Raw genomic sequence first — 24,849 nt, 5'->3', positions numbered from 1 at the left:
GTAGAACTAGTTTTCCTAATATTGTTATGTTATCAGCCATCCTGTTTCACACCTGTGTTTACATGGCACACACATATTCTATTATATACTTATTTATATACAAGCAGGGCCCCGAAGAGGAATTTCATGCCCAGGCGCAAAAATTTGTGGCCCTTTCCATAGCTGCCGAAGGGTGAGTGACCACGTCAGGTTGGTGGCTCCTCCTACTACACAGGCAGAACAGAGCCCCCAGGACCCGACACTTTGTACCTGCCCCCTCCCCCCCTCTTGGCACCCCTGTACAAAGTCAAGGGGCTAGATTTACTAAGCTGCGGGTTTGAAAAAAGTGGGAATGTTGCCTATAGCAACCAATCAAATTCTAGCTTTCATTTATTTAGTGCTTTCTACAAAATGACAGCTAGAATCTGATTGGTTGCTATAGGCAACAAGCCCACTTTTTCCAAACTCGCAGTTTAGTAAATCTAGCCCAAGGGCTTGTTAGATTCTGGGGATTATTTACCAAACTCTGGTTTTGTCAAATTCTCATTTTTTGATGCTCATATTTACGATAGCAATTTAGGGGCAAAATCCTCTGATTTGGGGCAAAATCCTCTGATTTGATCAAATCGGAGTTTGATAAATAAACCCATCTGTGTCTTTGGTATGATGTCAGCAGATGTAACATGAGGCATGTATCATTATATCACAGGTATAGGCCCAGTATGCTCATGAGACTATGCAAGAACCACGTAATCCCACGTGACCCCTACAGGTATTCATATGGGTTTGTAGAAGGTAACATAAAATTGACAAGTAGAAATTCCCAGTAGTTATTAGTAATGGGAGCCTTTCTTCAGGTCTGGCTATAATCCCATTGCTGTTATTTGTATTATGTGCAGATGCAAGCTCTGAAATCTCAAATGAAGATCTGAGGCAGCGTCTTCAAGATTTAACTGAGGTAAGTGCTACTAGCATAGACCACTAGTTTTGTACTTTGCAATTAATCTCTTTAACTCTTGTAAGTGTGTCATTTGCGACAAAGCCTTTACCACAGCGGCGGAACTACCATTGGTGAGCAGGTGCCGTGCATCAGGGCCCGTGGAGATAATGGGACCAACTGCATGGCAGATGCAGACGGTCGGGGCCCTGGTTCCCTCCCCCCTGCTGCGGGGCTCTTGCTAGTTCCACCTCTGCGTTACCATAATAAGGGACAAACATTTGTTTATAATTTTATTTTGTTGCTTTTTTTTCCCCTCTGAGAGTAAACATTATTGTCCAGTTTTGTGTGCAATATCATGAGAATCTGATAATTAGTCACTAGGATTAAGCCTGTGACACATACCTGACCTCTGAAGAAGCTACACAAAAGTGATAGAGAAACGCGTCGTGAGATGAGATAATTAAGATATAACATTTTTACGACTCCAGTTTATTGGTTGTTGTTACAAATTATGGACATTGCTCTGTGTTCTGTTTACTGGTTTCAAAATGTGGTACTGATGTGTGCCGGTCAGTCTATGTGAGACACGCAGCTCTAGCTAAGCTCGATTGCTGAGAGATTTGTTTTATTCAGAGAGAGATTCTTTTACTGACTGTGGTGTATGGTATCACAGCATTTTGAGGGAAAGTTACATTTACTTAAATGGACAGCTCTTTTGTGCAGGCTAACATTGAGTTTATATTATTCTCTCAGCACATTGGTAATGAACGACTAATCCACAACAAACCACATAGTGATAGTAAGGAATACTCTATGTACTTGTGGATATTTGCCAGTTTTTAACAACCATGGTAACACGGACTCCATATCTGGCCTATTAAGCACTGCAGAAGTAGAACCGGCCAGGTCCTTCATTAGACTTATTCATGTGGCCTTTCATAAGGGCACTGTGGGCTCTGTAATTCCTATGCTTGTTACATGGAATTTATGATTGAATATATGAATTTGTCATTATACTGGAATATATATTATTATTATTATCGTAGATTTGTAAGGCACCACAGTGCTCCGCAGCGCCGTACAGTAGGGAAAACAGTACATACATAAAACAGGGACATAAAAGGTAGACAAAATAAAAGCAGAAGTGAAAACAAAGGGTATGAAGGACCCTGCTCATTAGAGATTCTAAGTGGAAGAGGGCACAGCTAAAACGAGATGAGTGGCTCAGTGTGGAGATTGGGACCGTTGTGAGGGGACATTGTGTTAGTCGTGTTATCGGGGATAAGGTCACTTCTAAAAAAGAGATGGGTTTTCAAAGAGCGTCTAAAGATTTGAAGGCTGTGGGAAAGTCTGATTGAGCGTGATAGAGAATTCCGTAAGTGGGGAGCAGCACGAGAGAAGTCTTGTCGGTGGGAGTGAGAGGTGGTTACCAGAGCCAAGGCAAAGGTCAGAGGTAGATCTAAGATGGCGGGAGGGAGAGTATTTTGATATGATATTTGAGATGTATGCAGGGGGTAGTGTTCTTGAGGGTATTGTAGGTAAACGTGAGTAATTTGAATTTAAATCTGGAGGATACAGAGAGCCAGTGGAGCGGTGAGAGAGGTAGATCAGTCTTGCAGCAGCATTTAGGATGGATAGAAGTGTGGATCTATGGGTGTCGGGAATGCCAGGTAGCAGGAGGCTGCAATAGTCAAGACAGGAGATAATGAGAAAATGGATTTATATTTTATGATTTATTATATTTCTGGTATTGGTTTATCATGAGTATGTATAATGTTTATTTATTAAAGATAGTACATTTAATGTTATCTACATACACTGGCTTTGGCTGAGTGTGGCATTTGTCTTTATCCCAAACGTAGGTCCACTCTAGAGGATTATTTTATGGTTTTTCTTTTTCTTTGAGGCCTTGCAGTTCCCTCAAGCTGTGACCAGTACATCTGTGAACAAACTATTGCTTGTGTATATAGATCTAATTGATTCTCTTGTATCTTTAGATCCCTATAGTGGCAGTTTTTTTTACTTTTGAGGTGTTGCTGTGACGTATTCCACTGGAATCCTAGGCTCTACTTAACCAGTTTTACAAGTTCTTAGTTCCAAGGACTGTACACTTAGCAAGTGGTGGAGAGAATTATTGAATTGTGTGGTGTGTATTTTTTTTTTTTTTATTGATTTTTTTTCTTTTCTCCTGAGAAAATGGGTGAGAAGTTTTTGTTTTTGCGAATTGTAGTGACACATTTAAGAAGAATAGTTGCATATCGCTTAACATTTCGAAGTACACGTTAAGTTCAAAAATCACCAGAACCAGGGGTTCACTAGTAACAATAGCCGTTTGTTTTCTTAGAGTTGTTTTTATTTTGCCTTTTGCTTTAATAATAAAAAAAAGAGAGTGCAAAAAATATATAGAAATGTTTTTAAAACATTTTTTTTAATACATTTCACGTTGTAGGATATATTTATTGTTTGCACATAACTGCTTTGATACATTTTATATCATGAATCATTGCCTTTATTGACCCATTGGATGAATGATGAGGGGTCATATATAAATCTTTGATCCCTATGGAGTCTGTAGGTTGCATGACCTGGCCATTGGCACAAACTGCTTGACTCTAAAGACATTAGAAATGAAGAGTCGGCAAGAAGAAAATGATTGTCTGCACAGGTCAGACCGGCTGACCTAGAGAATTAGGGAGCATTCTGTCATTATTGCAGGAAATGCAGCCCACAGGAAGATAGACTTCACACAATGTGGCTCCCTCCACTGCAGCCAGGTCCTCGATGTTGAAGGACTTAAAGTATAAATTCACTCGAACCTTAGAAAATTGTTTTGGTTTAAGGTGATGATTCTACTGACCTTGAAATACACCATTTTCTGGATCAGTCCTGGTGCCATGGCTGTAGCATTCTTATGTCGTATTACGCCATCTCCTGGGGACGGCAATGTAATTAAGCCTACACTCCACTATCCTTTACAGGCATCCTTCACACAAATAACGTAGTTGCCAATAGAAAATGTAAGCCATCACTTGGCATATAGTTTACCAAAACCTATATTGTTCATCTGTCAATGTCGCAGGACACACTATTTAGTGAAAATGAAGCTAATACTTGATATTAATATATTTTTGCACTACTAGGCTCAATGATATACATGAAATTGTTAGTATAGAGCTCTATGCTCCTCTATTTCCCCAGTGGCCTAGTGGGACAGGAAGTGGGGCAGTGATGAGGCCATCCGCATGACGCTACTGCGCATGCGCAGACTTTAAGTTTGTTTCTTCTGAGATAAGTGAAAAGAGAGGACGCAGCAATAGTAGCTACGTATGTGTAAATCCTCAGAAACATCTTACAAGTGACCCGAGGCTCTATAACAAGAGGAGCCTGTCCCATAACGTTACTGCACGGAGGATCTCCAGCGGTCTGTAATGGAGTGGTGAGGTAAAGATTTACTTTATGGCTTAGCTGCTCGGTGATGTCAGGTTAACACTGAAAAAGGTATTTTACCATCATGGTTTATATATGAAAATTACAATTTTGTGGTTCTTTAAGGAGAAAGCCACAACATTGGTAGCTTCACCCCAGGGCATACTATACCAACAAGAGCTACTTGAACTAGGATCCTCTAGTAATAGCAGCACTAGTAGTAATAATAATAATAATAATAATAATATTACTACAAGTTTTGTGTCTGCCTCCAGGAAGTGGAACTTCTAACGGTGGAACTTGAGGCTTCTCAAAGACAACTTGATGGAAAGGATGAAGCACTGAAGATTCTACAGAGTATGGTAAGTTATAGAGCCTGTCAGACATGCCACGTGATATTTTTGTGTGGACATAGGAATAAAGGATCTTTGGTAGCTGCATTTTAGTTCCTGTAATTTCCTAAGGAAAAGACACCCAGAAAGTGACTGACATGATTAGTGTTTGCTGCTGCTACAGAAATAAACACATACAAATAATGTAACCTAGATACTGCTATGTAGGAAAGAACAAGGAATTCAATGTTGGTTGTAAGGGTATTTTCACTTTTATTTTTTTTAAAAAATGTTCAGTTAAATATATGGGCATGGATCATTCTGCACAGTAAATCTGTTTCTCTGTATATTTGCATTTAAAATATGAGCAGAGGCTGCTATATTGTTTGCCTAGCTCAGGAATAATGAAGCATCAGTCTTAGTGGGGAATTCAATTAGCCACAAAGCGTCCCACAGATATTCCGGAGACATTTCGCGGTGGAGGTTTCTGTAATATCTCAGCTCATTTTTCCTTGCTAGAAAAATGAGCAGAGATTTTGACTGTAATTGCCGGCAACGTGCGCGGCGCATGTCTGTGCGCCACATCGCCGGCAATTGATTTTCCCCCATAGCTTCCAGTGGAACAGTGCCCCTAGTGGCGACATTTATTTTTATTTTTTTTAAAAAATGGTAGATTATTTATTTAAATTTACCAAGCAATAAACCAATCTCTCAGGCATAGGAGTGCATTTGTATTCTTCAGAAAAAGAGATATACATAGCACAAGTTGTCTTTAGTATAATTTTAAGTATTGTTTTATTATCGGGTGTCTTTAAAGCTACAGCTTGTACAGTAGGATACTGCTGAAGGGGTTACATTTTATTTTTATACATATCCCTTTTGTGTTGGTGGTGTGTTTGTCTGTTCAGTTGGTTGTAATGCTTATCCTAAAATATGTAAGACTGCTAACAATATTGATCATTTGAATATTCTTTACTACAATGGTTGTCTACTAGTGTGCATTGTTAATGAGTTATATGATTATTGTGCATTTTGTTTAGTCAACAAGAATAATGTTTTTGGATAATATAAGTTTCTGGCTGTCAGTAAACACAATAATAAATGAATGTTTTTTATGATGTGTATATAACTGTAGATGTGTCTCTCTTAGGCCGTCTTTAATAAAGCCACAAGTCACACTAAGGTAATGCTTCAGAAAGCAGTGGACCAGCGGAGAGCCCTAGAAAAGGTCAGTGTAACACACAAAGCTTTACTTAGAAATGAACATGGGTTGCAGGAATAGAGATCCATCGGGTGACATCGACCAACACCACTTAAGGATCTCATTATCATTGATGACAATATCGGTGTATGGTGAACGGTAACATTAACAACTGCACTAGTTGACCGGGACTGTTCACTGATGGTTATTCTGTTTGTTTAATCACATATAATAGTAGCAATACTTATTGTATTTAATTATTAGTCAATTGAAATATGTGTTTGACTATTAATGTTTGAAGTGAAAGTATCTATTGTGTATCTAAATGGCTGCTGTGCTTACACCATGTACTGATAGCTATACTTGTCTATGATACTTGTTCTCTAATCCTGTAAAGGGCCATTAATGTAAATAATATAATCAGTGTGTGAAGACTTGAGTGCGTGTGTTAGTTACCAGGCTGGATGTGTCACAAGAACATATGGGTGACAATGGAAAAGTCATAAAATAAACAACAAAGAAACCTGAACCTAGGCAATGGCCATTGGACAGATTATTTTAGCCATCTTTTGCAGGCACTGGTTGAGAACAGAAAATGTAATATAATTTTTTTTAAATATAATGTCAAACGTTGCAAGATTTGCCATGGTTTGGAAACTTTTAAATATATGTGTTTGTATGTTATCAGTTGTTCTATTCTTAACTGCTTTTATATAAGGGAAGGATTTATTTTAGGTTTAGTGGTTCTCTAAAGCTTGTGACCAACAGGGACTTTGAACACTTGTATGTTTCAGCCCCATGGAATCCAGAACTTACACTGCCTGCATTTATAACTAACTACTTTTCCCCATGTATAAGACGTACCTTTTTTCAAAAAAGTTAGGGTCCAAAAACGGGGTGCGTCTTATACAGGGGAAGTGGGGGATCCAGTGGGGGGGGGGGGAGGGGGGGTGTAATTGGCTGGTCCATTCCGCTAAAGTGTGCTGAGGGGCTTGTTGCCGGCGGCTGCACACTGTGCAGGTCCGTTCGGCAGATACAGGCAGGGAGAGTGTACTGGCCAGCTGCTCTGATCATAATCAGAGCAGCCAGCCAGCACACTCTCCTTGCCTGTTTCTGCGGAACAGACCTGCAGGGATAGTGTGCTGGCCGGCTGCTCATTTGGAATCATCAATCAATACACCAGGGGAGGGTGAGATGGTTCCAGCGGTGCAGAGGGTTGGCTGTCTTACCGGACTATAAAGGTACCGACTCTCCATGGCGCAGAGCAGCACAACCTCTGTCTCTTTCCTTCGGCGACCTGCGCCAACTGATCACAATCAGAGCAGCCAGGCAGCAGACTCCCCCTGCCTGTCTCTGCCGAATGGACCTGTAGTGAGAGTGTGCTGGCCGGCTGCTGCACAATCTCCGCACACTTCAGTTGAACGGAACAAAACTTTTTAACAGCAAATATATTTTTTTATTTACATTTCGGAGAAAAAAATGAAGGTGCGTTTTATACAATGGAGCATCCTATACATGGGGAAATACGGTATATTTGCTACTTTCCTGTTAAACAACCAGTGATCTAGTCTATTAGCGCCGAGTGCAAGCTTTAAGATACCAGAACCAGAACACCGTCCTATAGAACATCTGTGGGATTAGATGGCCCAGCTAAATTGGTCTAAGAATGAATTTTGACAACCAAAGGGTGAAAATTCAGTATTTGGATAGAGACTTTATATCTTGTACATTGTTGTTTTTTGTTTTTTTTTCTAAACATATACATTGTGTAAGTTATTTCAGGAATGCAGATACATCAATGAATGATATCAGATACAACACATTTTTTTTGTCATTCTTGCTGGAGGACACTGCAACCGTGGAGATTTGGAGGCAATCCCCAGTTCTTAGCACTGTCTCCATGGCAGGCTTTACCTATCTGTGAAAAGTCTGCCAGATGTTCAGATTACATAGAAGCTTTACTTTCTCTTACTGAGAGCTCATCTAACTGCTGAGTAAATCTGGCTCATTTTCTAAGAGTGTGAGCTGTATCGGTCATTCCATTTTCAGCAAGGTGATGCTTCTAAATAAAGACTTTTCACCTCAGGGGGTAAGCACTGTACATCGTAAGGGGGCATCGGAGGGTAAAGTGGACATGGGCCAGCCCCCAAGCACTCTGACAAGCCATTAGCATGATGGGTCCCTTCCCAGCCAGTCTAGTCTGCATTGCCCCCATTGTTTGGGCTTTGTTTGTTATAAACTGGAGTATCCTTTGGTGGTGGGATATAGAGGGTAAGAGCTTTCCTTTTGATTGGTTAACTCCACCTTCAGTGTTGCCTCTATATCCCCATGGTTGCAGTTTCTCCTAGATGGAATCAATGCATTTAGTAAAAACTTCCTTTTTTTTTTGTTTCTCCAGCTCAAGGCACAAGTACTAGGGTTTGAGTTCTAGCTACTAAAGATCTAATTAATTTTCTCTAGTTTCACAAAGTCAAATCTGCCCAAATAAAGTAGTCCTGCACAAACCTTTGTTCCAACGTTTAAGTGTTGTACCCACAGCGGAGAAAATCAACCAGAAAAAAGTCCTCGGAATGTATTATTTTTCATATAAACCTTTAGCTGAATAATGCTGGCTTTATCCGATTGATGGCTTAGATTTTACCCAATCATATACTAATAATCTGATTGAAACTAGAAGCAAAGGGTTGTCTAAATATATGGAATACAATCAAGTATGCAGGGCCACACTATTTGCAGCAATCTAGGCACCACATAAATGAATGGACTGTAATATTGTTTTATATTTGAATAAGATGAATTTAATATGAACACTGGCTTACACAATTTCATCAAATCTGCCATGTAATTGGTAATACAACTCGGATCCACATACTAACATCCTGAACATTATATTTCTGGTATGTAAGATGTATTTTTAGCAGAAGATTGTTCTTGCAGACTACAACTGGAAACCTTTCTGACATTGGTTGAAAGGATAGTCACAAGCCTCACTAAACAAATACAAGAAGTGGTCCACTACAAACCAAACCAGACAGTTGTCGTACACTACAACCAATTTGGAAATTACATTACAAATTAAAATGATTTGTAGTAATAATGCATCTCCAATGAAATGGAAGATTGGCTTATTACATGTGTGTGCACTGGTTCCTCCGCTAGCTGGAAGACGTTGCAGTCTGTTCATAGTTTACATTCTTATTGTTCGCTCTTTCAAGAAATGAACTTTTTTTGTTTGGAAGTTGCATTGTGATTATTCAATTGTATTCTAACAATTTGCTCTGCTTTTGGCCATGACAATGCCGTTCTAGGCACCTAAGGAACACAATCGCTGCTCCTTACTTTCCAGGAACATTCTCAGATATAAATAATTTTTTCTGTACATATATGATACATGTTTTATCATGCATACAAACTGAATGCAAGGACCTTTTAATAACATTCCATTTGCAGAATACTTCAGCTAGGTTAAGAGTTTGATCTATGGTTAATGAACAGCGAAAACAAACAGTGCGTCTATGTGAAATGTCAGAGCATAAAAGACAATATTTAAGTGTGGTTTCTTAATGCTTACTCTTTATTTATGGTTTCTGCTTTGTGTATTTCTTCATAGGAGATAAATGTTCTACAGTGGGAAATTGAGTTTGACCATGTGAGGCTTAAAAACTTGGAGGAGTCCTGGAGGGAGAAGTATGAAAGGTACGTTACCTGTTCAGAAGTACACCATGAGAAATATTGTTACAAAGTTATACACCATTAATGAATACAACAATACTGAACGCAAACAATGTGCTTCTTTTCAGCCCACTGAACTTTTATTGTATGCATGGCATGGATAAGCTTATGTTTACCATACCTGTCTGTGTTTCACTTCAAGTAAATGGCTTGTTTGGTCTACAGAAGAGGGTTTATTGCAGGGACGAGTGTGCTAAGGGTTAAGTGTAAAAGCCATGCATGAAATATCTGAATAGTTATAGCTGCATTTGTGGAGCCATGTCCAAAGACCTCCTTTCTGGTAGTAGATTTATATACATGGTACACACAAGTCAGGGATGAGGTATGCAGACCAGTGGGTGTGGCTCTTAGAGAGAGAGCAGAAGAAAGAGGTCCCGCATGAAGTTGATCCTCCTGGTTTTATGTTTGGCCAGCACAATTATGCACCAGGTCTGGGTGTAGCACTGTGCTGTTCAGCCCTCCAAGTTACCCACAGATATGTGTGCCCACCAATATTATAACAACCAGTGCCAACCATTAATACAAATGCAGTGCTTCTCGCCATCATACCTGGGATGCCCATCATTTAAATTGGAATAATGATTGACACTGCTGGAATAATGGTTTTCCCTGTGGGTTATATTGCAGGAGCAGAACACTGCATCAGTGTTCTGCTCCTGCAGTGTTCTGCTCCTGCAATATAACACTGCATCGGTGTCCATTTGCAGTGTGGCTAATGGCCCAGCGATACCAATCAGTCCTCCCTGTCCTGCAGTGGTGGTATATCTGCCACTGTTATACATACATTATAACCTATAATGTAAACCATTATACCAGCATTACCCACCTTTATACAACAGTGCCCCCATTATACCTTCAGTGCTTCCTGCAATCTAGTAGTGCCCTTACCTTCTGTCCTCATCTACCAGGAGCTGGTGTTCTCTATTTGCTGCATGTTTTGCAGGAGGAAATACTCAATGGGAGAAAAGTCAGAAGTGACGTGCAGGCAGCAATTATAGCACTCTTGTACTACTTTTATTATTATGGTTCATTTATATAGCGCAGCGCTGTACAGAGAATATATTAGAAGAGCCTCTCACTCCTAGATATGTGGCGCAGGGAAAATGTCTGCACAGGGTATGTTATAAGCTGCACCTTATCTGTATATTTGTTTCATGTTTGCTGAACCCTTACTCTTCATACCTAGTCCCTGTCTGGGTATTGTGGGCCTATTGGAATATATTTTGGTTAACGGACTGCTCCAAACTTGCTAATGTTGCTTCTATTAATAATACATTAACGTATTGTGCCAGCATATTCCACAGCACTGTACACATCAGAAATACTTTTTTTAAGTGGCAAAATACTTCTAAATATTACATTAATCGACCATCAAAAAATTGAAAATCCCTACAGTATCAACATAGAGCTTCTGTATCGTTATGAATGTACCATTTGAACATGACCATAATGCAGTTTTGTTTCATTTTAACTACCCATACATACAGAGTTTGAGAATTGCAGTATCGTCGACCTTTATTTAAAAGTCATCAACATATTCTGCAGCATTGTAAAACAGAGCCAAAGCACAAATAGTATACACCACTTACAGAGAAATGGTGCTATGTACTTGTACTGCTTACTGTGCATCTAGAACAAGAACAGGTACTGGGAATTAGTTATAGCATACATGACAAGAAAAGTTGCATTGTGCAGTCATCCACATATGTAGTACAAGCACAAATGATTTGGCAAAGTGTAGTTTGTCAATACAACAATAAAATAAGAGCTGATTTTGCAAACAAAACCTTCCTGGCACAACTTTCTTGGAAGAAAAGTATATTTATAGTACCTGAAAATCAGAGACAATCAATGACCATGCAGCACTTTGCCAATTAAAATGCACTATAACCTCACAACTTACAATAACAGTAATTGAGTACTTGTTTTTTAGCATAGTGTTGCTCAATTGCAGCTGGCAAACATGTTTCCCTACCATCCCCACGCCCAAGTGCCAGCTGCCTACCGAGAGAAGGGGCTTCTTGCTGCTGCCTTAGTTCCAGGCCTTCCTACAATCCTGGCCTGGCGTTGCTTCAGTAAACATCAACTTGTGTTAAATCGTTCAGAGGTTCTCGCCATAATGATGGTGCTGAAAATATTGTAACCTGTGATTCCACCAGTACAACAGTAGCCGACTAATCATGACTGTAATAGGAAGATAGCATGGAAGACATGCTGATGAAAATTGTAGCAGGTGAGGGTAATAGTGTAGGAAAAGACAAGAAAAGATAAAGCATACATAAATCATAGAAGCTTGTACAATAATACTAAAAAAAATTCTAAAGATAAAATAATTAAAGCATATAAATATATTTAATCTCCACCAGCACATAGGACAAATAGGATTTGTTGGCTAACTAGCTTTGACATTTAAAAAATTGTCAGAATATGTAAGAGCCATTAAAGCTTATATAAACCTTATAAGTGTAGTGGTATGTGTTTAATGGAACTCAATGAGTCCCTTTTTAATGTAGCCAGTAGTGATATTTGCCACACTTGATACTTGTGCCTGGCTTCTTGTATCTTGTAGGGAAAGCAATAGTGTTGTCCAACAGAACACGTAGCCATGGCCATATACAAGTTATAAACCAAGCTGTCTGGAAAGCAAATACCAAGACCTGGACAACCACACAAGTACTCCCCAGACCTGGCAACTAGACAAGGTCTGAGCTAAACCTCCTTCTCTAAGAACAAAGTGTCGAAAAACTAAAAGGGTTAAACCAAACATTTTTTTATGAAAAGGGATAAGAAGCTGACGGAATCCTGGCCTCCGAGGGCAAAAAGGTCACAAAACTATATATTGCCTTTTAAATGTATAATCCAGAATTTAATAGATAATAATTTCAATCTTTCTATTCCAAATTATGTAATCTAGAAGTTTTGAATTCAGAAATATCCCTTCAGAGAATTAATAACATCCTTCAAAAAGCAAAGCTAAGCTCTCATGTGCAGCAACACAACAACTAAACACTGATATTTCTCTTGATGCTGAAAAAAGTATTTTGATAGAATTTCCTGGAAGTTCATGTGTCAAACAAGAAAAGTCTACAGCATCTCAGCTGAATTCCTTACGGCAATTGATGCCCTATACACCTCTCCCACTGCTAAAATATAAATTAACCGATCCCTTTCTGGCACAATACCGAATCTTCAATGTGACTATAGACCAGGTTGTCCCCTGTCGCCCCTGGTCTTTGCCCTGGTGATGGAACCTCTGGCAGCTCTGAATAGGAGCTCAGACTCAATATATGGGTGGTGGTGGAGGCCCATGCATTTAAAACCTCATTGTTTGTGGATGACATTCTATCAATCGGTCAGGCCCAGAACACTTTACTGTTCCTATATCACCTAATGGGAGAGTATGATATCCTGTTGGGCTATAAAGTTTACTTCTCAAAGTCCGGTGCCATACTGTTACATGAGGAAGGAATGTATTCAATCAAGGTTTAGCTCAAGTGGCAAAAATACAAAATAAAATGGTTGTATTCATCACATTGTCTTACTAATATTTGTATCGGGAGAATTTTCCTCAGCTCCTATCTAGAATTAAAAAAAGGTCTCAACACGTGGAGAAAACACAAATAAGACTTGCGCTGTGGAAAGTAGCTAAAGAGAGATGAATATTTAATGCTGGAGTGCCTCCTATTTAAAATCAAGTTGATGGATTGGTTCTTAAAAATAAAAACAAACATTTATAGGACACACAGAAAAATACACACTATGACTTCAACACAAAAACAAGTAACTGCTTGATCAGGTTTACTTGACCCTTAATATTGTCCCGGCTCCTCAACACGTAGAGGAAAAAAATGAATCTGATTTCAAAATGGTTATACTTGTTTCAAACACTGCCGGTTTCAAATCCAAATGCGGGTTTTAAAGACCTAAAATTGGTCACCTTTAGAGTCATCTGGAATGACAACCTCCCCAAGATCTCTCTGACTATCCTTAAGAATCAGGAAGGGAGAGGTTTCACTTCAAACTAATTACATCAAGGTAAACCCCTTAGCCTCCATACAGGGTATATCCAAAGCCAACAGACGGGGGCCACATGCTTAATTCCATTCCCGCTCTGAAATTCTGCTAGTCCATATGGGATTATTGTCACTCCCAACTTAAAATATCCTCCACTGTATCCCTCTTGGACCCATTCTGGGACAACCCAGATTTCACACATACCGTCATCCACCCACTTAAAATCGTGTTTCCATGATGGGGTTAGAGTAGGCCATGATCTTAACATTCAAGACAATTGGGCCTCCCTAAACAATATCCAACAAAAGTTTTATTTTTTCTCCTGTGCTCTGTTTTTTGAATTTTTCCAGGTGAGACACTTCCTTATGTCTCTTCCCTCTGTGGATACTCTGAGAAACATTACACCCTTCCAAAACTAAGTTTACAGTCACAAATTTGCAAGGCCATTGTTTCCTCAATTTACTAATTGATATTACTGTTGGCTCTCAGGGCAGTCATGAAAGGTCCTGGGATGTCCTCCAGACGAATCTTGTTGGGAAGAAGTGAGAGAAGGAGTTACCATTAGTTCTATTTCAACACAAATTAAGGAAATTGCGTAAAAGCTTTATTACATTGTGGAATTTGCCCTCGCATTGACCCCTTTATGGGCAAAGTCTTGTACATACTTAACTCTCCGTATAAACAACCAATCCTGAAATGGCCATGGACCTTGCTCCTCTCCCATCCCCTACAAGATGTGAGCACACAGACTAAAAAACGTATCTCTAAAACCCTCGTAGCTGCTAAATCCCTAATTGCTACAAACTGGAAAACCTTGATCCTCCTACCATTAAAGCTCTTAAAAACCTTATTTGGCATTTTGCGAGCATGAGAGTATCACATATTACCTGCGTGATACATGACACAAATTCGATGCCATGTGGTCCCCTTGTATATGAGGAGAAATCGCAACAGTCCGTCCTCATTTAGGACACCGTCCCCACTTTTAACTATTCAGAACTTTGGCCGAGCATACTTGGGGCCATCTGTGGGTCCTCTGTGCAAGTGACTGTATTGAATGAGTTTATGTAGGTTAGCAACGGTATGCCAATCCTTAATCTTCTTACAGCCTAGTTACTTGTTCAATACTGTTTATTTTACAGTTTATTAAAAGCACAAAAAGAGGAGGTTTCTGTGATATAATAGAGTTGTAAATCTACAATATTTATTCCATTAATAAATTAATTAAATAGACAAAGCCAGTTGCTCCCCCGCATACCTTCCATTAAATTTGACCTTGTTGTCTGGAAAGGATTATTCATTCCCTGGATAAGCCGAATCAATTCTGTAAAAATGAAGGTACTCCCTGGACTCTTCCTAACTCTTCCAAGCTTTAGCTATAAAAAATCCCTCCAGGACCCTCATCCTCCTCCAGCAACTACTTTCATCTTTTCTTTAGATCCATCTAGGTTGCATACAATGCTTGCTGGAGAGGCTGTCAGGAGACAGCTCCTTTCTTCAAATATGTTGGTTGTCCTGGCCGTGCAGAGATTTTGGTCTGGAGTCTGGTACCTTATTGCTAACCAGCACTAATACTCCCCCCCCCCCCCCCCCCCCTCCCCCAACAACTCTTCCTTTACCACTTCCGTATCTCCGATCTTAATAGGCTTGCTAGACATACTGAGCGCAGCGGCTTGTCTGATCGCTAGTTCTTGGAAGGTTTGGAATACTTACGGAATATAATTGATGACAAGTAGTCTAAAGAAATCACCAGCTTTAGTCTACAAAACTTAGGGGTCCTTGGACTCGGCTCAACAATGCCCCTCCAATCCTCTTCTAATTTCTTCTCTAATTGCAGGAAGCTCACAACACCTACCTGGTTTTGCTTTGTGCAAGAGCCCCCACCCCTTCCTCCATTCCTCAACCCCCTCTTTTAAAAATATAAATAAATATCCAAGCATCAGGCTGCCTACTTGTTCCCAGAAAACCCCAGCTTGATAACAGACTCATATCTATTATCTACTGTGAAGCTGGATTGAACTTTTTCGTTTTACTGTTCTGTGAAGGGTGTAAACTTATTCTCTCTGTAAAGGTTTGTACCTTTTTCATTTTGATCCCGTTAAAAAAAATGTTATTTAAAAAATAAATGAAATAAGATCTGACTTGTCACTAATAATATATAAATAATGATCCATTTGAGAGTGAAAACAAGCTGATAAGAGGCTAAACAACATGAGCACTCAAATAAGGTTGTTGCTTAATCTGTTATGGTAAAAAGAAAGTACAGATTTAGAGTATCTGGATAAAGTTTAAACCGTTTGTTGATCTAGCTTGGTTGGAAAATGAACAGAGTTTATAGCAGCATGGACCTCTGTACGTAGAATTTCATGCATAAGTTAATTGTAGTTAAAGGCTGGATACGCTTTTTCTTACATTTTCCCACAATTCTATAAGCAAATTATAGCAGCAGCCATCTCCAAGTGCACTTGATGTCATTGCGTGTATTACAGAGCTGAATCCATTCAAAGCACTTCACCTTAAGACAAGTATAGCATAATGGCACGGACCTCTGGGTATACAATTAGAAACCTGATTTCATTCAAGAATTACTTCTAATCAGGAACTGAAGAGACTGGTTAGCTGTTTCTTTTACAATTTCTAGCAGCATTGGATAGAGTTTAGTAAAACAGACCTTTAGGTAAAGGGTTGGAAACATATTTTCATTTGCAGATTATTTATAGTAGGGAACAGATTATATAATCAATTTATTGATAGCTTTTACAGAATAACAGAGTTACAATTATTAGTCTAGATATCATAGGGAGATAAGAAATATATATTCGACTGGGTAAAAGGCTATTATTACATGAGCTCAAAGGCCAAAAAATGAGTCTTAAAGTCTTTCATGAAAGCCAAATAAAAAAAAAAAAAAACATTATCAGTGACAAAAGACAAATAAGTTAATTATAGTTCTTCTTCTTTGTACCACGAGCGCAGAACACAACAAAAACGGTTATTATCAAGATGATTTGTGTTTTATTGCATTTTTTGGCAGAGAACATACCTGGTGGTAAATCAAGGAGATGTAATAAACAGAGTGATATAAAGTCTGTAACATATTTGTGATTGGTTAAAGTGGAATCTGCCTCCTGCTGGTGGTCTAAGCTGCCTATAGTCCTCCCCCTCTGGCACATGATACATCCAGCCGCTTGAGTTTAAAGTCTTAAGAGTCCTTCTGATTTAGTTGAGTAAACAGTTCAGAAATACTTTGTGCTGCAAGTTTTATTTCAGATTTGAAAATAAACAAGTGAACGAGGTTTTCGTTAGGTTTAGTCTTGGGATTTGGGGCTGTACTATTGGGTTTTTGGCATTATTTGGGTGCACACAAATTGGAATCTCTATTTACCTGCACTTTTTGTGCACAGGACAAAGGTTTATTACTTCCTGGAGCTAAACTTAGAGATATCTTTTTAGGAGTTGGGCTGCTTCTGCTTAATTTGAAACTGGTGTTTGGATTGTTAAAAATAGTTAAAGCCTTTAAATATGAATGTTTAGTTTCCAGTATCGTGGAATATTCTTGTGTCTCTGTATGTTCATCACGGTGTGGGATGGATTATGGGGGTGGCTGCCATTGCGCACACACTCATATTGTAAAATAAAATGTTGTATAACGTGTTTGAACTTGTATCATGTAAGATAGATGTAAGTTTATTTTATTTATCTTCACTTTAAACACTTCTTTCAATCATGCTCAGTAATGTCACATACTAGTTTGTTTTTAATTCTATATATACACATTTTTATTGTCCGTTTTGATAGTGATCCTAAAGTGGGTTGTATGCTAGTAAAATGAGAGAAGGGATAAACTGGACCCAAACAAATCATCACTGAACAAGTGTCCAATGATTTTGATGTTGTTAATTTTTTCAAAGTACATTAACTTTTTTTTCTCTCAGAGCACAGTGTGAAAATACAGCACTGAAGGAAAGTCTAGAGCTACGTACACACGAAGTGAAGACTCTCAAGTCTGAAAATGCAAGTAAGACTGATATCTGTGCAATGGTATATGAAGTTTGAACACTGACACCAGGTGGAGGCAGCCTGTGTAGGGCTAATCGACATCTATAAAGAAACAGCTCACCAATCCACTATAAAGCAGTGATACCACTGAGGCACAAAGGGGAGGCAGCCACGTTGTGCCTATTACTAATACAGCCTATCGCTTGTCACGGAACCACCAATATCAGCACGGCACTGTCAGTGGTTTCTATTGGAGGAATAAGCTCGGCCCACAAAATGGTTGTCTCCATTGTGATAAGACTGTGGATGCACTTTACAGTTATGACTTCTTAATTCTACCTACAGTACCACCCAATACTCGTTCCAAGTGGATCTGTTTAGTAATTTGTATAGAGATAACTAAACTTGAGGTGATATGAATGTATATATGCCTTTTATTGTGAAAGGTACCATAGTAGTTTACATGTTATAATAGTATATACATATTTAGATACAATCAATTAAGTAGACAGACACTATTAAGCATTACCTTCATAAAGGAGAAGAAAGAAACTCCACGGCTACACCCTTTTAAATAACCCATCATTAATGTGCTCATATACCTGCCATAGGTATTGTGCTATGATGGGTATAAGCACCACAATAAAGCTGGGTTCTAACCATACTTGCCAACTCTCCCGGGAGGCTCCCGAAATTCGGGTCAGTCTCCTGGGCTCCCACGAGAGTTGGCATTTTTCCCGCATCCCGGAATTCCCTTGTTATAATGGCGCGATTCTCCATTTTGGCCCCGCCCCCCGCGAAATACCGTCATTTCCGTCGAGGGGCCAAAATGCCGTGTTTGCCCGCGCCCCACCCCCTAGCCACGCCCCTCTCCAGGAAACAAGTTTCCGAGATTAGGTTACTATGGTTTTAACCCTAATGCATTTTAAAGGGCTAGCCTTGGAGTTTTTGTGTTTCTTAATGAAGGTAATCATCCATTTCATATAGCAGATTGGTTGATCCAGTGTGAACATTTATTCTGTGACATCCATAAATTTATAGGTAAATGTCCCCAATACTATGTAGAATTTAAGGCACTGTACTTATCTAGCTGATATTGTTTTGTAATCCTTTCTCAGTGTGTCTCTGTAGGTATAGTAAGGATCACTGTGGAGGAATATACTGACAGTGCACACAGGTGTCTTTACAAAAATGTGGTGAAATAGGATGGGAGAAAATAGGAGATGTTTTACTTCTCTTATCTCTGACTTCTGACTGAGTATTTTAGGTTGACTTATGCTGTTGTATGCTATATATACTTATGCATCATTTGTCCCCTTTTGTCTAGTTGTAAGTCAGCAGTGCCAGGAACTTCTTGCAATGCTCGATGTGAAGCAGCAGAAGATGGTCCAAGACAATCTGTCTCTTGATAAAAACTGTCTAGCAGAAGTAACCGCACTTGAAGTAAGTATCCATAGGCCTCTAAGCTATGAGTGTATAGTTTATAAATCTAGATTGTAGTTTCCTGCCCGTTCATCAGGTGCTGTTTGGCCTCATTGGTTGTAGTTTGTTTATATACCCAATTTCGGTTCATGTCCCGCAGTAAGGCGAAAAAGTTTAGGTGATTAAAAGATGTCCGTCATAAAAGGAAGACATGAGGCTTCAGATAGAAGAGTGTGTGGATGGGACAATCGCCATTGCCTTGCCTACTGGGGGAAGGTGTGCTGTTGAATTACAATGACTGTCTGAGGTGCATCAGAAGCTCCTGTCAGAGTGATGGGAAGGGGAGAATAATATACGAGCCTGGTAGCTGGTACGTGTGACTGGGAACACAAGTCTGTTCAAAACCTCCCAATGTTTACTGGGTCTAGGACTGGTTCTCCAGTCATGTTAGGAAAACGCTAGTGACACTGCATGTGAAATATGATTGCATTTGACATGCAGTGATAACCAGTACTTGTGGTCGAGGGTGTTGTTAGTGGAGGATACGCCGTTAGCCCAATGTACCAACTTGTAGTGAAAGCAAATGAATAGAGCAGGCACCGCCAGAGCCGGATTTAGACCTCATAGGGCCCTAGGCAGGATACTGTTTTTGGGCCCCCTCCCTGAAACAATCCATAGCACTATATTTTTGCAGCCTACCATATACCCCAATAGTTAAGTAGATATGAAAGCATGTGCCGCCGCATGCCTACCATATACCCCTATAGTTAAGTAGATATGAAAGCATGTGCCGCCAAAGGAGGTGAGGGCGTGGCTTGCATCTTTGGGGGCGTACCTAACATGTGAAAAGAGCAAGGCCACCCTGCTGCAGAAAAAGGCACCCCTAAATAATTACCAAGCAGTCCCGTTTTTTTAAGTAGTTGGGTCAAAACAACATAATAAATATTGAAGTCAGGGCAGAAATACTTAAGTTGTTTGCAAAAATAATACGCATAAATCCAAGTATGTGCTCTTGTCACTTTTGTCCCTCTATCATCACACTGTGCCCCTTCATTGTCACTTTTGCCCCTTCACAATATCACATGTGCCCCATCACCATCACCACCTCTGTGCCCATCACCACCTCTGTGCCTCTTCACCATCACCACCTCTGTATCTCTTCACCATCACCACCTCTGTGCCTCTTCACCATCACCACCTCTGTGCCTCTTCACCATCACCACCTCTGTGCCTCTTCACCATCACCACCTCTGTGTTCCTGTGTTTAAAATGTTCCTTACTAAGACTTCATTTAATAACTTGGTGGCATGTGTTTCCTAGCTGGCAGTGCTTGGTGCCTGTACATGTAGCCCTGGAGGAGAACCTTGCTCATGTGCAAAGATGTCAGCTGCTACTCGCAAACAGCTACTTCAGTTGCGGCAAGAGGTAAATTATTGTGGTTGTGTTGAATTTATACTGCATACGGTCAGCCAGCCCCACATACAAAACATATCTTTGTTCTTGTTCTTTGAACCAGAAAATATTCATTAAAAAGTGATCAGACACATTTGAAATGAATTAGTGTATGATTCTGCAGCCTGTTTATTTAATCTGTTTTTTTCAGTATGAAGTTGAAAAAAAGAGTAAGGAAGAAGCCTATGTAATGGCAGACGCATTTCGCATTGCCTTTGAGCAGCAGTTGAAGCGCAGGAATGAGGAGACTTTACCTCTAAACAACATAGAGAAGCTTTGCAAGAAAGGGAGCAAACGAATAAACAGCCGGAAACATATTAAAGAGGATGGTAATACCCGATATTCTAAACACAATAACTGTTAATTATCTTTCTTCGAAAATGTTGTTTTCAAAAATATTCATTTTTGTATTTATACATGTCTTGTGCCTGATATTACCCAAATATTTATAATATACGTAGGTTTACAAATTTTTATTTTTTTTTTACATTTTTTTGTATTTGAATGTTTAATTTTTAGGCGTTCTGGCAGAATACATGTGCATCTCGCACAACACTGTGAAGACATGAATTAAAAAACTTTTGCATTTAAATGTCTTACAACTCTGTCCAAGATCTGCTCCTCACAAACTTTTCCCCATTATAATCTGGCTTGACCATCATGCAATTTGTGGCGCTTAACCTCATATATCAACTCCTATATTCCTATGTATTGTAAGCTTGTGAGCAGAGCCATTTTACTTCTTTGTTTAATACCCAGGGCTAGATTTACTAAACTGCGGGTTTGGAAAAGTGGGGATGTTGCCTGTAGCAACCAATCAGATTCTAGCTGTCACATTGTAGAAAGTACTAAATAAATGAAAGCTAGAATCTGATTGGTTGCTATAGGCAACATCTCCACTTCTTCAAACCCGCAGTTTAGTAAATATACCTCCCAGTCTTTTTTATCTCCAGCAGAATATACTGACGTTATATAAGTAAATGTTGTTAATTTTGTGTGCCTAGCAGTATTCATTAGAATGCAGACAAACAATTAAATTGGAACCAGAGTAATCTGCCTATGAAAAAGGATTTCTCTTAGCTTCTTGTCTGGACAAAACCATGTTACAGTGCAAGGGGTGCAAACTAGTTTTCTGTTTTGCACATAAGTTAAATACTGACTGTTTTTTCATGTAGCACACAAATATCAACTTTAAATTTCAGTGTATAAATAAGCTATCAAGTATTTGTGTGCTACATGAAAACACAGTCCGTATTTAACTTATGTGCAAAACAGAATACTAATTTGCACCCCTTGCATTGTAACATGGTTTTGTCCAGGAGACTGAAATAAGAAGTTTCTCAAGTTAAGATCCTTAATGAATCCGGCCCTAGAACCTCTTCTTGCACACCCTACTGAAAGACACAACAGTTATATGTTCTATCAATCCTATAAAGCTATTCATGTATATTTCATGATATAAGGATGTCACTCAATGTCTTAGAAATAAACTAACCTTCAGCGTATTTTTTTTTTCACCTTAAGGACATCTCTCCTCAAGAGCTGAAAACAAAACTTTGGGTCAGAAATTAAAGGGCATGTTATTATCAACAGCTGACTGCACAAATTTAGATGCAGTTGATGACCCACAAGAGATTCTCGGAGTATTAATTGATTTGGTAAGTGAAGATAAACTTGTTCACCATCACTGTATCTGTCTGTTTGAAAACGCCTGACAGGGTACTGAAAAAAACCCAGAAGGTATTTTGAAACGCTAGTAACAGCTGCAATGGGTATAGTGACTAGAAATGTGTGTTATTAGCAATAACAATGCTTTAGGGGCTTATACCCCTAAAGAACTAGAGCGACATGTGCTTGCACTAAGCCTGATATCACATGTAAGGGCCAGCACACAGGCAGTTTAACCAAATTACTGCATGGTGCTCCACAGGGACCAGTGACCTCAGACACCACTGCAAATGTAGAACACAGTAGTGTCAGCCTTGCAGTAAACACATTGCTAATTGCAATATAGTGTGCAGCTATTTCTTTACACAATGCATGCTTGGTAGACTATATAGAATGTGGAGATGAGTAAAGCTAGGTACACACTACATGGTTTTCGTCCAATAATCGACTCAATCAGCCGACATACGACCGCTCGTTCAAAAGTCAGGTCAGTGTGTGCAGTGACACGATGGTTGAAAGTCTGCCCAAGTGGATGATTGTCGCCTCATTTGGTTGGTCGTACCGTTAAATATTTTCGTTACAATCTCGTTTCCGTTGTGTAGTGTGTATAAGTTTCCGACCGATCCACAACAGTGAGTACGAAATTACAGTCATTGCTCACGACAACATGGCTGTAAAAAGTTGCTAAAGGGATGTCCGCTCTTCCCTTTATCGTTATAAACAAGGCTAGTGTGTATGCAGTCCATGGACCGAGCGATCGGACCATCGATTGCATGTAAAATCGCTCGGCATAAAAAGTTGGTGGAAAATTCTGTAGTGTGTACCCAGCTTTAGGAACATACTGGATTACTGGCTAATAGACTGGCTTTTTATTGTATTCTGTATAAAGATATTCCAAGACCTTCATACAGAGCAGGAAACTGCACTAATCCCTAGTATTCCTACATATAAAAGTAGAGGGTGTATTATTATTCCTTTTTGCTTATACTGAACAATTTGCTTTATTAATCTAATTAGATTAAGACAGTATACTGAATACATTTTTTTTTTTTATTATAATCTTCACCATAATTTGGCCACTTTAGATATGTTCTGTTGTACATCAATGCTTTTCCATTCCAAACATGTCATTTCATTTGTTTATATGGAAATTTTTATTTCTTTACAAATATTTAAAGTAAAAGTATAAAACTATATTCCGAACATTTTTAGGAAAGAAATAGGCCTAACACTACTTAGATTGGGTATACGTACAGTATTTTTATTGTTTTTAAATATAAAACAGTATAAACATTACAGCTTATTAACGGGTTCTGAAATCAAATAGAATTCCAACAAACTAACATACACCGCATTCTACAGTTAAGATGTGTTTAACATTAGATTTATAAGATGTACAAACCCACATATAGAGCACATAAATATTAATGTAATGTCATATGTCATGTGACATGGGTGTCCACGGGGTCAGTCATCCACACTTATTCTCCTCATTGAAACCAAAGCATAAGGAGAGTCAGTCCATCTACTCCAGATACTTACAAATTTTGGTATGGCCTTTATACTAACGTATACAAATCTCTTGTGTCCTATCGTTTTGTTGACAAACTTAATCCAGGTTTGGATTTTTGGACTGCTGGGCGCCAACCATAACCTAACTATACAAACCTTGTCTATTATAAATAAATTCTGCTTATATTGTTGTCACTCTATTTGTCATAGTTTTTAAGCGCAACACAAAAATGAAGGTAGTTGGAGAATGTAGAGGTATCGAAACACCAGTTTTATTGATGCATCTGATAACTTGAAACCAGAAGTTTGTAGTTCTTGGACAGCTGCAAAGGAGATGCCAAAAGATCCCAGACACACAGCCACACTAGGAATTTTGTATTTAAATTTTTAAATAAAATGCCTATTGCGTTGGTGAGAAACTTTGTGATATCATAATACTAGCAAGCAGTCCACCTTTCTGATGATTACATGAGATTAGATCTTTAGCCCAGTCCAGCTTATCTATGTAATGCCTAGGATTATGGCATGAAGTAGGAGACTGGACCTGAGAGGCACATCTGTGGTACACATCATTTATTTTATCAGGTATGGAATGTCTTAATAGCTTTACATTGCAATTAGACTTTTTTATTCTGATAGGTTCGTTTTCGTTATAGTTGCCCTTTTTTCCAAGCATCAAAAAAATGTATCTCTACAATTACAAATTTGCTTAATACAAATAATGAATACTGATCTTAACTGGTTTTGCAGCTCAATGATAAGGAGGAGGCATTGGCACATCAAAGGAAGGTAAGCTACATGCTTGCACGGACTATAGAAGACAAGGTGGAGCCCGGAAGAACACATGAGAGAAGTAATCCTGGGATAGAGTCTCCTATGAGGGGGGACCAAGATAACGGCTCCGACACTAGGCAAACCGTTGCTCCTTGCCTCTGCCTAACAAACAGTCCATCAGAGGAGAGCAGTAGCCCCCAGCAAGGATCACTTAGGGCTATTGAAACCTCCTTTTCCTTGCTGCTTAAGGAGGTCTATCCTCAAAAAGAAAATGCAGAAAGTAGCACTTCAAACCATGGGACACACTCTGAGGATACAGAAGAGCTTCAGACATAAGAATATTTAAATGTTGTGTGTTTTATAGTAGTTATTAATATTTTAAATTTATAATTGTACTT

The 24,849-nt window shown here is 39.1% G+C and overlaps 1 protein-coding gene across 1 annotated transcript in view; it reads left to right on the top strand.

Annotated features, from left to right (window-relative positions):
* CCDC125 (coiled-coil domain containing 125) overlaps window positions 1-24,849 on the top strand; it is a 29,035-nt gene extending 4,186 nt beyond the window's left edge. Inside the window, exons 3-12 of the mRNA XM_075180121.1 lie at window positions 879-937; window positions 4,621-4,707; window positions 5,828-5,905; window positions 9,489-9,574; window positions 17,560-17,642; window positions 18,951-19,066; window positions 20,366-20,470; window positions 20,649-20,826; window positions 22,022-22,155; window positions 24,428-24,849. Coding sequence (XP_075036222.1) covers window positions 879-937; window positions 4,621-4,707; window positions 5,828-5,905; window positions 9,489-9,574; window positions 17,560-17,642; window positions 18,951-19,066; window positions 20,366-20,470; window positions 20,649-20,826; window positions 22,022-22,155; window positions 24,428-24,787 — 1,286 coding nt within the window. The 3' untranslated portion in view covers window positions 24,788-24,849. The remainder of the gene's footprint in view (window positions 1-878; window positions 938-4,620; window positions 4,708-5,827; window positions 5,906-9,488; window positions 9,575-17,559; window positions 17,643-18,950; window positions 19,067-20,365; window positions 20,471-20,648; window positions 20,827-22,021; window positions 22,156-24,427) is intronic.

Source organism: Mixophyes fleayi, chromosome 1, assembly GCF_038048845.1.
Source record: "Mixophyes fleayi isolate aMixFle1 chromosome 1, aMixFle1.hap1, whole genome shotgun sequence".
Taxonomy (NCBI): Eukaryota; Metazoa; Chordata; class Amphibia; order Anura; family Limnodynastidae; genus Mixophyes; species Mixophyes fleayi.
Note: the sequence above shows the minus strand (reverse complement) of the source record. Positions and strands in the feature narration are given on the sequence as shown.